The 17483-nt window shown below is 49.3% G+C and overlaps 1 protein-coding gene across 1 annotated transcript in view; it reads left to right on the forward strand.

Moving 5' to 3' along the window:
* Positions 1–7760, forward strand: part of SNX9 (sorting nexin 9) — a 99372-nt gene extending 91612 nt beyond the window's left edge. Inside the window, exons 15-18 of the mRNA XM_077755072.1 lie at positions 232–321; positions 2169–2283; positions 4331–4422; positions 6012–7760. Of these exons, the coding sequence (XP_077611198.1) occupies positions 232–321; positions 2169–2283; positions 4331–4422; positions 6012–6059 (345 nt within the window). The 3' untranslated portion in view covers positions 6060–7760. The remainder of the gene's footprint in view (positions 1–231; positions 322–2168; positions 2284–4330; positions 4423–6011) is intronic.
* Positions 7761–17483: the final 9723 nt, after the last annotated feature.

A 17483-nucleotide genomic window follows, 5' to 3' on the forward strand; every position in this document is an offset into this window, starting at 1 on the left:
CAGCCTAAAAATTTACCCGATGTTCTATCATTTTCTCTTCAATCTACGATTGAGAGTGTAATAGCCTTGGGGGTTGTTTTCTTGCACGAAAACTAGGCTGAACGCATAGCCCTTGACATGGTAACCAGTACCTGGGGGCTTGGCTGATGGAGTCCTCAGGTGTGACTGTTTTCTGGTCCTCCACTGCCTAGATTTCTCTGCCAGTAATAACCAGCCTGTGTCTTGTTACAGCCAAAGAAGGATCTCCATTTCCTCATGGAATGTAACCACGAATATAAAGGTTTCCTTGGCTGCTTCCCTGATATTATTGGCGCCCACAAGGTAACTTGATCACAGAAGATGACACGGGTAAATCCAGCCACCACTCGCGGCCACCTGGCACGGTCCCTGTCTGTCAGCACAGCCCTGATTCAGGAGGTGCTTTGCCAAATCAGCTGGAAACTGCTTGGCCTGTTTAAATAGTGAGGTCCCATAATGTGCGGATTACAAGGAGTTTCTAGTTTCTTTGATTCTATAAAAAATAATTTTGAGGAAACAAAAATATGAAAAATATTCCTTTGTGCACATACTTAGGTCAAGTATCAAACGAAAGAATCCTGCTGTTTGAAATTGAAGACAATCTTAGGAATACTGCTTTCCCTTCGTGAGACCCCTGTAAACTGCCTGGGCAAGACCTCGAAGATCCTTTGCTGTTGAGATATGAAATAAGATGTTCTGTCCCTGGGCCTGATGAAGGGCTTCCTAATTAAAACTTCAGTGGTCAACGTCAATTTTATTTTTTTAGGGTAATAAGGAAACTATTTAGTCCCCACCATAAAGGTATTTTTAAACTGAATTTAGAAATGTTTTAGGGTGTCCTCACATTTTGATTCTGGTTAATTTTTCTCTGTTTCAGATTCTGTATTATTTCAGAATGTGGGGGTATTTTATCCACTATAGTACTTACTCTAGGGTATTGTGATGTACTTGGATTTATTAGGAAAACCCCCACAAAGGGCTGGTCTGTGACCCTGACATTACTGGCACGTGGCCACGGTAGCATTCGGCTTGATAACGGAAGCGTCAGGAGAGGGGAGCATAGGTAAACAGGAAGCTTTGTGCAACTTCAGACCGTTTAATACAAAACTCAGAATGTTCTCTTTACAACCCATCCGTCGCCGGACACTTCAGCGTTTCGCCATGTTACTGTTGTGGGTAACGCCGCCATGAACCTGACGGGCAGTTCTCTCTCTGACACGGTGTTTTCATTTTCTTCGGAGATGCACCCAGAAGTAGAATTGCCGGGAGAGTAGACCTTAAAAATGCTCATCAGAAGGGAAACAAAAAACCAAAAAAGCTTGTGACCACTTGAGGTGACGGATGTTAACAGCACTTACTGTGCGTTTTGTGATATGTACATACGTCAGCTCCTCCAATGTTGTGTGTCCGTCATAAATACAAATTACAAACAAAACTGGGGAAAAATTAAACAAAGTAAAAATCTCAGTTAACAAAAAAGAAAAACTCCGGTTAAGAAGGGTTAGCTTGTTATAGGGATTTGTGCCAGCACTTAAGAGTTTTGGGCACGGAGCCTGATGTATGCATGAGAGTAAAGGTTTTCCTTCCAGACAGTTCTAATGAGCTCTGTGATGATCCTGGAGTGGGAAACGTTGGGCGGCTCTTACAGCTCCCTCCGTCTGAGTATTAATCTGAAGTCAGTGCAGGGCTCCTCACAGAAACTAGAGTAAAGCTGAGAGATCGGCCGCTCAAGGACAGCGGACGGCGCGCCCCCAGCAGAGACGGAGAGGCCCCGGCGCATGCACTAGTCTGTCCCTAATCAAACGACTTTCCAAACTGCCAATGCCTGTTTCCCTCTTCTGTACCACTCTTGTGCTGGCCCTGGCTCGCAAATACTACAGAAATAGAGTGCTGTTTGGTTTTCTATTCTGCTGTAGCGTTAAACAGTCCCATTTTAGCTTCAGTTCTATTTTTCAAGAATAGCAACCTTTTTGCTTCCAAGCGACTTACAGGAAGTTACATTTAGGTGGTTTCCCATGATCTTATTTTGTGGGGACTTTTTTTTCCAGTAGCCAGTCATGTATAGGCTATGTTGGCACTGTTGTATTTTAGATGAATGACTAATCCTTTTAGCTCTGTTTTATTAATACTCTTGCATTTGTATTTCACAGGCAGCGATAGAAAAAGTGAAGGAAAGTGATAAACTGGTGGCAACTAGTAAAATCACCCCACAGGACAAGCAGAACATGGTGAAGCGAGTCGGCACCATGTCTTACGCGTTGCAAGGTGAGATGGAGGTTTGCGCGCAGCTAGCGGAGATTTACCCCTCCCCTCCCCCCGACACATCTGCTATTCTTGCTGGAGAGAAACCCAAATGTGAACCAGCAGCCAGAGCTGTGGTAACTTAGAGCTGATTTAAAGTATCCTCATAAACTTGTTGTTTGCAGGGTCCCAGTGATATCTATTTATTCTTTTGCACATGTCCCTAACATAACTATGAATGGCAGCCTGATCAAGCCTGTACGTTTTTATTGTCTCTCAGAGACAGTGAAAATTGCCTTTACAACCCTTCATGTTAGCTCCTTTCATAACGCTGTGTGAGATTCCCAAGCTCGGCTTTTCACACTTTGTAACCTCTGTCCCCCGGGACCATAGAATGTAAAGGGAGTTTGGACATAGCTTTTCCAGCAGAGTTTGACTGTTAGTAAAAAGAAGATACTAATTTTTATAGTTTTGAGTGCTTTCCAGCAGACAGGAGCAGTGAGCAGTTTTTCCCTGTCCTGCACAGGCATGCGCAAAGGAGAAAGGGGAAGGATGCTCTAGTTTGAACAAAAGCACATGAAATAACGGGACAAGACTCTCTCACTGGCCTTCGGGAAGGAAGCGTACTCGCCTGTTGTTGGGGACTGGGTGCTGGTGAATGCGGAGGGCCTGGAGAGCCTAGACGTGACGTGGGCGTTAAGAAGCCATTAAAGGCTTGATGTTGGGGGTCAGGGGGTACATGGCTCAGGGAGAGGGAGGAGGCACCAGAGGGGGCAGATGTGAGTCAGGAAGCCCACAGAGAAGACCACTGCTTGTGCAGTCTGAGAGTTTGAGGGGCTGAAGAAGACGTGGTGCTCGGAGAAGTGAAGGACGCACGTTTGCAGACTTTTCCGGGGAGCAACCTCAGGACTAGGGAACTAGCGGGACAAAGAGAAGAACGTCCCAAAGATTTCCAGACCTAAGGCAGCTGGAGGCAGAAATGGGCAAGCCTGAGTGAAGATTTGGCTTTTGAAGGGTTTGCGGCGGGGAAGTTGGTTTTGAACTTGTGTTTGAAGGTATCCCAGTAGGTGAATGAGAAGCTTCGTATCACCTCGGCTAATGTAAAACTCAGAACAGTTCCCTTTTTGTAGGAATGGATGCTAGCAGCCGCTTCCTGGGCACAGAGAGCAGGGGAAATGCAGGTGGAGGCGTGAGAAGTCCCCTCCACGGTCGGTGGGGAGGTGGGGAGGGGGCCTGAGAGACAGATTTCATGAAGGGAGTCATTTGCGAATGGATACATTCCGCAAAGATAAAGAATGGACGTCAGATCCTCTCGCCTGGTAAGACGCTGAGCCCTGAGAGCCCCGGTGCTCGGGGCAGGGAAGCTCCGTTACGGAAGAGCGTCTTCCCTGGGTCTCCTCCGTGTGCACAGCCTTCAGGGCGCCCCAAGAAACCTGCCCAGGCAGCGGCCGTGCGAGAGGGAGCAGGGCAGGGCCCACAGGGTGCTTGCCATGTCCGCCATGATGTGGTGCTCTGAACTGCATCGCTGTCTTCAGAGAAGGACCAGCCAGTCAGCCTTCCGCTCCATCGCCTGTTGGAAATGTAGCCCGCACGGGCGCGACTGTCTTAATTAGGCTTCATCGTATCTAATGTGTACATCAACAAAACCCATCCCTCTTCCAGAAAGTATTGTTTGCCATTCACCATTCAAATTGTTTTTCTAGCTTCTTTATAAAGTGATTTGGCGGGGCGCCTGGGTGGCTCAGTCGGTTAAGCGTCCGACTTCGGCTCAGGTCATGATCTCACGGTTCGTGGGTTCGAGCCCTGCATCGGGCTCTGTGCTGACAGCTCTGTGCTGACAGCTGGAGCCTGTTTCAGATTCTCTGTCTCCCTCCCTCTCTCTCTGACCCTTCCCTGCTCTCTCTCACAGAAATAAATAAGACATTTAAAAAAATAAAAATAAAATAATTTGTCAAGAACTGCCCCTGCCCTGAAGCCAAACAGATTAAATCTGCTCATGACCGAGCAGAGAAAGCAGGTGTTGTCTATTAAAGTTCAGGAGTACTGACTGATGTCTTGGTTCTGGTTGTAGCGGAGATGAATCACTTCCATAGCAACCGGATCTATGACTACAACAGCGTCATCCGCCTGTACCTGGAGCAGCAAGTGCAGTTCTATGAAACGGTAAGTCAGCTGTCGGCCTCAGGCCCTTTGCACACACACACAGAGGAGGATTCGTGGTCACTTAACTTTGACCGTACAGAGTTGATCTCTTTGTATTTTTTAATCCTAAGTAATAAACCAAAGGAGGTTAATTACTGAGTAGGGGTGGGTTTTTTTAATCCCTTTTAATTATGTCTGCTCTTTCCTTAGTGAATGATACTGCATTAGAGGAGGTTTCTCTTCAGGAAGAAGCGGTACTGGAGGCTGGTTGTGAGGCCCCTCTAAGTCCTTTCTGGAAGGTTCCCCAGCCCACAGCCTCTCTGTGCGTTGGGAACAGGGAATGAGAAGGGAGCTCCCGCCCTTGCGGGCTCTTAGCTGGGGACGGAGCCTGGCACCACAGCCGGCCTGTGTCGATGAGGTCTCAGTGTGCACCAGAGGAGCTTCAGAAAGAAAACGAGAGAGAGAGAGAAGCCTCAAATATTTTCATTTAGGAAACCGTACCGGAAATGTAAACTTTCATACTCTGCATAGTAATTTTATTGTTTACCAGAGTGTACAGAAAGCAAGAATCTAGTGTGTACCTAGAAACTCAGACATCGGAAGACAAGTCCCTTAACTGCGTAGTTGACTGGGTGTGTTGGCCGCCGTGTTTCTTACTGAGTTTCCCACTGTTTCCATGGTATTATCTCAGTATGTTCAGGATGATGGTAGGCAAGCCCCAGACTCTCATCCATGCACGCGTCCTTTCTGGGCGAGGTAGCACCGAGAATATCAGTCTCCAACAGCAGACTCTTGAAAGGAAGCTGTGATCAGTGTTCTTACCGTGTGTTGTGAGATGTGTGTCAGAAGCAGCAGGTTTGGGCACTGAGTTTCTAGAAAGAATTCCCTTCAGCATTCCTCCCCTCCACAGTGTGGCTCCTGGGCTCTCCGGCGGCATGCTCGTGCTGACCGGTGCCGCGGTAAGGCCACCTTGCATCATGTGTTGGAACCACAGAGTGCATTTGTTCTACATGAGCAAAGAACTAAAGGGAAATTCTCAAAATTCAATGGTAATTTGCTAAATCTGAAGCCCAAGTGAGGTATAATTATCAATGACATTGTGACTCAAGATAGAAAACTGTTCATTCCATCACCGTCCTTGTTAGATGCAACAGTTTTATGAGAAAGTAACGCTTAAGTTCTAAAATGTGCATATTTGTTCATGGAGCAGACATTTATTGAGGGTCTATTATAAACCAAGCACTTACCGCCGATACTTGAGCTTCAAGAATGACGAAGACATCTGTGTTCTCATCCCCGGTCTCCTTGGGGCCAGTGTAGAACATGACCTCTGCAGCCCTGGCCGCGATAACGCACGTGGGTGCTGTCCACGTTGGCCGACCAGCGGCGGGCGGGGTCAGAGCAGTGCGCGGGGATGCAGGGGCCGAGCTGGGAAGAAGCGGCCCCCTCTGGCCTCTCCGGAGGTCTCTCGGCTGCTTGGTGCTGGAAGAGACCAGAAGCATCGCCCAGCCAGAGTACCTGTGGTGGCTAACTCATAAGAGATGGAAATAGCAAAATACTGTGCAGTCATAACAGGAGTGATCTCTCAAGGTGGTTTTGTTTCTCCCCAGATTGCAGAGAAGCTGAGGCAGGCCCTCGGCCGCTTCCCGGTGATGTAGGACAGAGCGACGCACGAAGAGAACCCCGAAGTGCTTCTTTCTGACTTGGGGCGACGCAGTGTAATTTCTCCCCCACCATCAAAATCAAAAAGGAGAGAAAACCAAAAAGAAACAGAGTTGCAGAAAAACTGCATCTATTTTATTAACCAGCCTAAACCCACCAGTTACTTAGGAAGAGTCTTGTTTTGTTCATTTCCACGTCCATTATTAAGATGACGGAAATCGTCTCTATTTTTGGAAAGTACTTAAAAATTATCAGAATTTTGAACGGAAAATTAGGGGTCCCCCCCACTGATATTTTACATAAAATTGTAATTTTTACGTCGCCCATGATCTTCTGGTTCTTACCCAATGTCAGATAATTACTAATTGCTTTCTTAAAAATATGAAATATGCCAGAATAAAAAAATATATATGTTTGTATATTTTTATAACTCTTCAGTCCTTTGGGCTTCCTGTCTATTTAGGAAAACCTACATGCCTTTCACAGACATATTTATGACTCCGGCGCTCATGTTTTCAGGAGAGAGGAAGCCAAGAGGGGCTCCTGGGGCGGCCGACCCCGGTCGCGTGCGGCTCGGTCGCAGCCCGTGGTCCCATCAGAGCGCACACAGGCTGGGCAGAAACCGAGGATCAGATTCACCTGTGCCCACTTCCCTCAGGACCATTTCGAGTGTCCCCTTCCACAGGGTCCCCTTCCCTCCTGGGCTCCCTTCCTCAGCTGGGTTAGCGCATTGTTCTTGCCAGAAGGACTATGTTGAGAAAGTTGGGGATGTTTCTAAAATGCTCTGACTCTGCTCCCAGGGCTGGAGCTGCCCTGCGGACTCCCGTGCTCAGGAACAGATGCTCAGGGCAGGGGTGTGGGGACCCTCCTGCTTCCCCAGAGCTTTCACCTCGAATCGGAGCCAAGAGCGGTCCAGTCCAGCCTCATGAGAAACGTGTGTGAGAGCCTGATTTGCCACTTGATTTGGACGGCAGACTAGCGGGCCGGGGAGGGATTCTCTGGGGAAAAAAGAAAAATGAAAAACACACTTTAGTGACCTCTCCGTCCGCATCAGATGGAAAAGTCTTGAGGATCCATAAGGGTGACAACCTGAATAATACACGGTAATCCCCGGAGCTTTTATGTTTAAGGAGCAGAGCACAGAGTGAAATCCTCTCTGCCTGCATCCCTAAACTTCAGACAGAATTTTTCTGATCACTGCGACTCCAGATAATGGCATAAAGCAAAACGTAATCTTTCTAGACTGTCAGCTTTAAATCTGAACACTCACAGACACAGTCTCCCCCCGCAGATGAGCACGCCGTCCCCCACAGTTGCCTTACTGCGTTACCACCATTGCTTTTGTTCCCCTGACCTGGTGATTGTAGTGTAGACAATGGAAAGGTTCGGGCCAGCACAAATAAAATGAAGCCAAAAAAAATAAGTAGAAGAGGAAATCAGACGAACGCGAATATGGGAGTTTCTTATTCTTTAATATCACGGGTTTTGTTAATGTTTTATAAGTAATTTTCCCTATCTGATTTTCCTTTTATAAAATCTCATAGAACAATGTTTATGATACAGCCATTTAATATATGTACAAATTGTAAAGAATATGTATAAATGTTTTACACAAATGTTAGAGCGTATAGAAGCCAACATATAAATAAATTGTTAAAAACTGTACAGTAAATTCTGAAAGCACATTTTCAAAAACACTTTGTGGTGTTTGTGTGAGTTTTTCTTTTTCCTTTTCCTTTTTTTTTCTTTTTTGGTTAATTGCTTCTTGCTGCAGTCTAGGGAATGAATTTTTCCCCAAAACTTAATTCTCCTAATAGGAATTAATCATCTAATTCCTTAAGTCAGAGTTGTAGCAATCCTGAAAGCATGTCACGGTCACCGGAGAGCTGTAAGAAACAGCAAAGCCCAGTGTATTTGGGTTCTGCAGAGAAACCGCCTATAGGGCGCGTATGTGCGTGCTCCTTAACTGACGTTGGCTCCTTCTCATATCCTGTAACTTAATTCTGTGGTATAAAAATCCCATGTTACATGATAAAGGAGTAATAGAGGAAAGAAGTCAGATATTTGCTTTACACATACACAGGTATTCAAACAAAAGAAGGAGAAAACGACCATTAAAATCCTTTGATTGGGCACTCAGCAGTGGCCGCAGCCCGGTCAGCATCGGTGAGTGACGTCTGTGACAGCCTCCCTCCCCACCACCCTGGCCACTTGGTTCGTGAGCCCCCTGGGCTAGGACGGGGCGGCTGGGGAGAGAGGCTGACTGGTGTCCACAGGATGGATTGTCCTGCCCACTCGATTATTAAAATCCTCTTCTGCTGAAGTCACCCTGTGGTGGGCACTTACGGAACACAAATATCTTCGCTTTTTGGAAGAGAGGATTATCCACATTCGTCTTCCCCGCATTTTTTTGTCACCAGTTTTCAAGAATCTGACTACCCAAACCATCAGCCCCAGCCCAGGAATCGATATATAATTGCACATCAGGCCATTTCTCCTTCCAGACAAAGTGAACAGCCAGGTGTACGGCTTGAAGTTCTGCTGCTGCAAGGATTTCCCTTCACCGTGTCCTGCGGGGATATCCCGGGGAGGGTTCGTAGTGCTGCCGCCGTCTGCGTCCGGGTGGTATCTGTATATGGGGCAGAACCATCTGTCCCCCAGACCTGAGCCTTCTCTTCCTCCGTCAGCTGGTCTTCGAGAGCTCCCCAGAGGCCATCAGGCAGGCGGGAGAGAAGATGACGTAGCAAGAGTGGGAACATGGGCATTTGCATCACTTTCTCCTGTAACTTACTTGTGCCTTCAGGGCTCTCTCGGGCCCGATCACATATGCACCCCTTCCGTCAGATGATGGAGTGCTGCTGTGCGTGTCCAGCTTCGTGTCCTGGTGGGTCGGGTAACACACCCATATCGTGATGGGCAGCTCCGGTCTCCTGGTAACTTGGGGACCCACGGGTAAGCGTTTGGTCTCTGCTAAACACGCTCTAGCAAGGCAAGAGCCGCGTCTCACAAGGGGAGTGTGATCTGTGGGGGAGGCAAGGCTTTGCCCCCAAATCCTAAGGGCTTGCTTTGCTGCTCGCCCACTGGGCGCTGCCAGAGGCTCCAAACAGCGTCCCGGTCTGCTCCGCCGTTTCAGGCGCAGTGTGCTCGATCATATGGTCCCAGCCACAGAGCAGCTCGCATGGCAGCTTGGACCTGCCGGGAAGCCTTCCCTTGTCCTGGACCCCACGCCAAATGCCCGCATACCCTGTGGCCTGGTCAAGGAGCTGATACCTCCTGTATATTCTGATTGAACTGGTCTGAGGAAGGGGCCAGGAAAAGGAATCCAAGGAAACAAGACGACATGAGGTACTCAGAAAAATGGTAGCTGACTGCAAGCCAGGCAAAGGAAAGGGAGTTTGAACGTGAAAAATCAACCATTGAATGTTGGTGCTTGGATGATTGTCCTTCAAGTGGCAACATGTTAAGGACCTAGTGTATATTTCGCTCTATGGCTTCAGACACATCATGTGGTTCTTATATGTTGATGTCTCATTTTTATTTGTATCAATCTTTAGATATCACAGGAGAGCTATGATTATGGAAGATGCTATTTACCAATCTTGACCATGTAAAAATCAGTATTTGGAGAGGATGGGTAAAGGCATGGTGGAAGGGACAGTCTCCTTGTCGAGCACGTGACACCGGTCGCCTGCCACCAGAAATGACAGTCCCCAGATGTCAGCCCCCTGCAGGGTCCGCGGATGTCTGGGTCGCCAAGGAAGACACAGCTCAGCCACCGGATGCAACACTTTGCTCACAGAAGAGCAGAGAAAGATCAGCGTCAGTAATGAGCGTCGGTCCCCAGCGCCGGTGGGTCTCCACTGCGGCAGATACAGGGAGACGGTCTGCAGACACGCGTCTCCCACGGCAGACGAAGGGCCCCAACCCTCCGCGCTGGGAGCAGGTAGAGCAGGGGACTGGCCAGGTGCCACAGGACACACACTTCGTCAGCACAGAGGGATCCACATCAACCCTGGAACGAGAGAAGATAGTCCCAAAGAAATATGCCCCTGTGTGTATGTCTTAATTTGTTCAACCTGTTGATTTAAAATCCTTTTTCTCCAAGAAAGTGAGGCGAATTTGAGTTCCTGTGGCGGGCAGGAAAGGGCACGTTTCCACCGGTCCCTTGCACTCTGCCTGGCTGTGCCCCGCCTGCTTTGACCCAGGTCATTTCTCAGGGCCGTTTCCAGCAAGCATCCTTGATGGATGACATAATGTCTTCTTCCCGGAAGAAAAGCCGCCTTGCGTACTTACTGCTTGCTGTGAACGCTGCAGGCTCCTCTCCTGTAACACAGCCCGCTTCGTGTGCAGGCGGCCCTTGAGGTCTTCAGGTCCCCCTGCCTCCAAGGTGGGCAGGAGCTGAAGTTCACGGTGCTTGTTGCACCGCAGGTAAGAAAGTCTGTTGTCAGACGCGCCTAAGGTTCCCGCCGGTATCCATAACACAGTAACAGACTTATTTGTTTGTTCATAATAGAGCAAAACCAAATCCCAGCCCTAGCTGTTACTTTTGGAACATTTTGAAAAAAAAAAAAAAAGAAGAGGAAAATGAACAGAGCCCTCAGCCCCCGGTTAAAGGGTGAGGAATACTCTCTCCCACTCCACCAGCAAACGCTATAAGAGAACAGGAGAGCAAATTGAAGTTTTAGCAAAGCAGAAAGATTTTTTTCCCCAGCTTTATTGGGATATAATTGACATGTAATGTATGAATTTAAGTGTAGAGGGTGATGGTTTGGTGTCTGAATATGATTGCAAATGGTTTGCACAATAAGGTTAGTGAACGTCTCCATCTCCTCCCCTCGTCACAGTTCTGTGTGTGCATGGTGAGAGGTTTTAAGATCCGCCCTGTTAGCAAGTTCCAAATATATAATGTGGTTTTGTCAACTGTAGCCCCCATGTTGGACAAGGCGGGTATTTGAATGCTGTTGACAATTCACAGGACAACCAATGAGCCAGTTTATCTGAAGGCCATTAAACAGTCAGATAAAGACTGTTTGGCTTTTCCGTCAATAGTAAGTTCAAAGGTCCTGAGGTGGAAATACATGTCCATATCATAGGGGGAGAAACGGCCAAGTTGGATGAAGGGCCAAGTCGATCTGTAGGGTTTGCAGAACTCTGTGGATGGGGAGACAGACAAGGTGTGTAACTTGAATCCGGGGACCTGGGCTCTCCAAGCCCAACTGCTTTTAAATTTGAAGTGCTGTTTTGTTAAAGGTTGAGGGCTGGCCACCCGGCTTCCCCGCTGGGAGCTGCCCTGCACCGGCAGCACCAGGCGCAGAGTCGGGGAAGCCCGGAAAGTGGGGCTGGTGGTGAGTCATGAATTCTGGGGAAGAGCCACTGACTTACTGAAAGTAATATTGGTTTACCAGCAAGCCAGAGTCACGCACTTCTCCTCTGGGTATGAAGTGGTGTCACAGCATCTGGCGCTGACCGCGGACGCAGAGGCCTCACTGTCGGAAAGGACCGCGGCCCCATCACTTGACCTCACGGCGGTTCTCAGCCAGAGCTAACAGTGCCTCCCAGGAGACACTCTGTCACCGGGCGGGTAGAAGTCAGCGATGTTGTCCAGCGTCTTCCAATGCACAGAACAGGCCTCACGATAAAAAAAAAAAAAATGATCCACCCAAAACGTCAGTGGTACCCAAACTGAGAAACCCCACTTTAAAGCAAATGGACAGTTGCTCTTTGCCTGGGGATCGAGAGGTGGTTTCAGGTACATACAGAAGGTGCTCAATAAATGCATGTGGACAAGAATGAAAGGCTATTATCGGCAAAACCTAAAAGAAGGGTAGTGCTGGGGTGGGGTGACAGGATACCCGTGAAGGCTGAAACCACAGCACGTGGACCAGGAAGTGGAACACAGACTAACAGTGAGTTTCTCTAGTGGTTCTTTGGGGGGATGATTGTAAGCCGTCTTTACCGTACAATTGTATTTTTCGGAGCTTTTTAAAACAGGGAGCTTGTATTAGAATTCAAAAGTCTTGAGGCTCTTAGAAGGATTTCGTTCCCCACATCCTCTGTTCCCCGGATGCTTGTTAGTACCAGCAGTGGACTGGGCACCCCCCTCCGCGCGTGCTGGCCAGGTCAGCCCTGGGCAGAGGGGCCTGCGCACGTGTGAAGACTGCCCTTCCCCTAGGGAGACCCTGTAAGGAGAGCCGAAGTGTGAGTTGGAGCCGGGGGCTCTGGTCCCAAGTCTGACGCCAACGTGTGTCACCTTGAACGAGTCATGCACGCTCTCTGACCTCGGCCCCTCCTCCGCCGACTGCCAGGACGAGAACAGACGTGTCCCAAAGCGCTTCCCAGCACCGGGATCCTCCGTGAGTCACTTACGGACGAGCAGGGTGTGGGCCTCCCGGCTTCTGCTGGGGGCGGCACCTCTCTGATACAGCCGCCCCTGGGACTTGGACAGCCGCCCCAAGGGACCCCTCCGGGACACGGTCCCCGTGGGCTTCAGGGCAGGGTGCGCCCCAGAACTGTCTGCTTTCGTCATCTGTCAACTCTGCCCATTCAAAAGCAGGACCTGGCCACCAATTTCACCACCTGCTCCAGGCACACGTCACCTGGCAGAAGATACGGGTGAGCTCAGGAGCCGACGCGATCCAGGGTGAATGTTGGGGTGCTCCCTTTCTGCTCCAAACCTTCTCGATTTCAAAGCAGTCAGCAAGCACTGACCGACCCCGCAGCAGTAATGAGGTGGGGGTGTGGCTGTAATGTTCTCTTGTATCAGTCTCTGCCCTGTTTGCACACGCGGGGTCATCAAACTCCAGGAGTGGCACCCCTCTGCCCCAGGCCACCCCAGCCCCTTCTGTTCCATGTCTGGAGCATCAGGGAGCATTCCCTGATCGCCTCTGCCTTGGCCAACCCTGATCCCTCATCGGTGATGACGGAGCTCTGTCATCTGTTTACTTCCCAGGATTGGTGTGGGTAGAGTTACAGGAAAGGGAATGGTTTGCTCTGAGGTTTGTGGAAGTTCTTGCCAGGATGGTGGCCCATGAGCACCTGCGCCTTCCCAGCCACACCCGCAGAGGCACCATCTTTCAGGAGGGTCCACATCGGCTGAGACCCTTTGAGCTTATTTTCCGAACATTAAACCCAGGATCACGTGATGTAGTTTGGCCGGGAATCTAACCTCCGGCACGTGACAGACCCAGGGGGAGGCGTTGGGCCTCCCAGGACGGAGGGCAGCCGGCACCTAATCCCGGCCCACATCTGAGCTGAACTCCTGGTTTCGTATGTCAGGTTATTTTTAAATGGACTCTGTTTTCTGGCACCGGTATTTTTTGCGTGGTCACATACTAATAACATTTTTTCTATTTTGTTTCTTAGCCATCAGAATGTAAATAATTTTCCAGTGAAGGTCTGAAAAAAAAAAGAGCGGTTAATAATAGAGAAGTTAGGGACCCAGGTGTACCTAGAATCACGCGTAGATACACGTAGATAGCTCTGTTTCGGATAACTCGCTTCCCGGTTCCTGCAGATAAGGGAACACAACAGTCTCAGACTAAATTCAGTTCACTCCTTCATTTAATAAATGTTGGCTATTAAGATTCTGTAGATGGGGCGCCTGGGTGGCTTAGTCGGTTAAGCATCCGACTTTCACTTAGGTCATGATATCGCGGTTCGTGGGTTCGAGCCCCGCGTCGGGCTCTGTGCTGACTGCCAGCTCAGAGCCTGGAGCCTATTTCAGAGTCTGTATCTCCCTCTCTCTCTGACCCTCCCCTGCTCACACTGTCTCTCTCTCTCTCCTAGAAATAAATAAAAATATTAAAAAAAAAAGATTCTGTAGATGGGGCGCCTAGGTGGCTCAATCGATTAAGCATCCGGCTTCAGCTCAGGTCATGATCTCACAGTTTGTGGGTTCCAGCCCTGCATTGGGCTCTGTGCTGACTGCCAGCTCAGAGCCTGGAGCCTGTTTCGGATTCTGTGTCTCCCTCTCTCTCTGACCCTCCCCTGCTTATGCTGTCTCTCTCTCTCTCTCAGAAAATAAAAATAAAAACATTAAAAAAAAAAGATTCTGTAATCACCTGAACCACAAGGAGATGCCACGTCTCAGGCATAGAGGGGCACGGGGCAGCTCAAGGGACGGCAAACAGGGTGGATTCTGTAAGAGCAAGATGGCGTCACTCATGTCAAGCAGGGGCCTGTGTCAAGCAATGACACAAGCAATAAAGGACACTGCAACTACCGGATGTCAGAGACCAGCACCCGCTGCGGCCACCCCCACCCTGATAACAAGCAGAAGCGGGGGGCGGGGGGACTGCAGGGGCCGAAGACCGATGAAATCTCTTTAAAGAGGGAGGGTTTTTACAGCTGTCAGACTCCAGACACTGACTCGTCTACGGCTGGCCACTTAAAAAAGGCAGCTGCTGCCGAAGTCTTTGCCGGAATGACCCCCAAACAGAACTGTGATTCTCCATGGCTTGGACAGAATAAGCAGCAAAGCAGCAAGGGGTGACCCCGACCGGACCGAGGTCTCATTTCATCCGCGCCCCCAGACTGACTCATCCGGTTCGTTAGTTCCCCACCCACTGTGTTATCTTGTGTGTTATGTGACTTGTGTTCTGCTTTGTGCGTGTCATTGAGTTTGGGCTGCTGGGCTGGCTTTACAATTACGTGGCCCTTGCTGCGTGACTGAATGAGGCTGACACTGTGGAGGGACACTATGGTGAGGGCACCTTCAGGGCGGGCTCGTGATACGTACACAGCACCAGAAGGCGTGAGGCAGGAGCTATGGCCTTTCCTCTGCTGTAACCGGAGCCTTGACTGCATTTGTGTTTACGGGTTTTGTGGGACAAACTTGAGCCCCTAAAGGCTCTGCCTCTGACCGTCCTGTACAGTGACAACTTCACGCTCTGCCCGGGGACTGTCAGACCTGCTCCCCATCCTATGTGACTTGCGGGAATTGTCCGGCCCAGAACTGCATTCTGTGTGACTGTCCTCACAGTTTCATCATGTGAACACGTGCAACTGTCTGCAGCCGGTCTTGTCTTTTTAGGGACTCGCCTCCGGAGCACACAGACTCGAAGCCCCTCACCCCCGTCTCTGGAGAGCCCTTCTCCTCACTTCAGCCGTCCAGTCCTGGCCACCTGGTCTCCCTGAACGCCGATCTCTGTCTCCCCAACTCCGCAAGACCACAGAACTCAATTTCGTTTCCCCCTCCCTGTTCTGGGCCTGGAATCTGCATTCAGACAGTAATCTGGGGCCAACATGGGGCCATGTTTGTTTCTCTTCTCTCAGGGATCAGAGTCCTGCATCTTCTGTTGTCTAAGGTCTGAGACCATTTTTCGTATAATCTATCCAGTTTTCTCTTCATTTAAGGAGGGGTAAACTGGCCTCCAGCCCTCCATCATTGCTGAAAGTGGAAAACGTATGGTTTATTTTTAAAATCTAAGGCTGCGTTAGGTTTCCCATTTGCAGAGAGTACTTGGCACACACAGGGCTCAAAGTCTGTTCCAGTCGTCCCTGTGACACCGCCTAGAAGCATAATGCTGAACCCAAATCAAGATGGCGGCACTAACGCTTCAGTGAGGCTCAGTGTTGTACTGAGTCACCTTCTTTCTCTCACCTCCTGCCTCCTCAGCCTTCTGTTTCAGGAACTCAGCACCACCTTGAAAACATGACGGACGAGGCTGGCAGAAAGTACACGATTGCTGTGGAAACCAGCTGGACCCTACATTCCCTGTAACCGCCCCCACCAGCCCCCACCAAAGCAGTAAAGCTATTGTTCCTCTTTATCCCAAACTCTGTCTTTAAGTTATATTTTGACTTCAAAGCCCGAAGGTGGATTTTTTATAACACCTGCAGCAGGCATCATGTGGTTTACCGTCCGTGGCCCTCTCCTTCCTCTGGGCCCATCGACGCAACCAGGCTTCCCCATCTCCATAAAATCGCGTGTCACTGGGTGCCTTGGTTTGGCCAAAGAGCGATTGCTGGTGGGCTTCTCCCCAGCCCTTCTCCGCTGCCCAAGGTGATGAGGGGAGTAAGTGCTGACATCGAGGGGCTGAAGGGGTCAAGTGGCTTAGAACACTGAGCACACAGAACACTGTGTGTTGACACAGACGGGAGGTGGCCTGGGAAGCTGCTATCCCCCACCCCCCAGAGAACTGCGTGAGCAAGAAATAACCCCTGCCATGTAGAGCCACCGAGATTGGACTTATTTCTTACGCAGCAAGAGCTACACCAGCCCCCCATAACTGGTATAGCTCTCTTTTTTGAGCCAGAGTGTGAGTTCACCCTGACCCTAAATGGGTGTCTAGGGGCGCCTGGGTGGCTCAGTCAGTTGAGAGTCCGACTTCAGCTCAGGTCATGATCTCACAGTTCTTGAGTTCAAGCCCCGCTTTGGGCTCTGTGCTGACAGAGCCTGGAGCCTGCTTCGGACTCTGTCTCCCTCTCTCTCTTTGCATCTCCCCCTGCTTTCTCTCCTATTAATAATATAATAATACACATTATTTTATTAATGTGTAATAAAATAAACATTAAAAAATGATAAACAGGTGTCTAGAAATAGTTTGGCTTTAATGAAGCAGGCGTGTTTGGAAATGTACCATTTGGAAAACTATCAACCCACCTCAAAATGAAGAGTAAGAAGAAGAAAAACAGAACAAACGTTTACAAAAGCTAATAAACCAGTTTTGTGAGATTGAGTTCTTTTGTTGATCTGTTTAAATCACTCTAGACAGATCGATCCACTGTAATTCTGAAGGGTTTATTCTTCCCTCACCACACATCTAAACAGAGTGGAAAACGAGGTCACATAAGCAGTAGGCGCATACCTACAACTGCAGACATTTTGACACCCTCACCCCCTCCCCGGGAATTCAAATTTTTCTTGAGGAGCCTTCTGCTCTTGGTCTTCTTCTTTTGTATGACATGAACTCCATTTTCCAGGGCCTTGGAGATTTCTTTGTGGTTCAGATTTACTTCCCCATCCCCCTTAGCGGTACTTGGGTTAGCAGCTTTGTCTTTGTCTTTTTTTTTTTAATGTTTATTTATTTTTGAGAGAGAGCGAGAGAGAGTAAGCACATGCATGCACAATGGGGAAGGGGCAGAGAGAGACACACACACAGAATCTGAAACAGGCTCCAGGTTCCGAGCTGTCAGCACAGAGTCCGACACGGGGCTCGAACCCATGAACCGTGAGATCATAACCCGAGCCGAAGTCAGAGGCTTAACTGACTGAGCCAGCCAGGCACCCCTGCTTTTTCTAACTTATTCTAAAAGAGGCATTCTTGGCTTTGTGGTCCATGTAATACTGGTGTATGTGTCAGTGAACTATAGCTGGGGCCCAGCGCTATAAGAGCCCCCCGACTCCAGGGGCCCAGACAGACCAGTCTCAGCCACTTGCTGCTGACAAAATCCAAAGGCAGAAAAACAAATGGCAGTGA

Source organism: Crocuta crocuta, unplaced genomic scaffold (genome assembly GCF_008692635.1).
Source record: "Crocuta crocuta isolate KB4526 unplaced genomic scaffold, BGI_CrCroc_1.0 scaffold11, whole genome shotgun sequence".
NCBI classification, from domain to species: domain Eukaryota; kingdom Metazoa; phylum Chordata; class Mammalia; order Carnivora; family Hyaenidae; genus Crocuta; species Crocuta crocuta.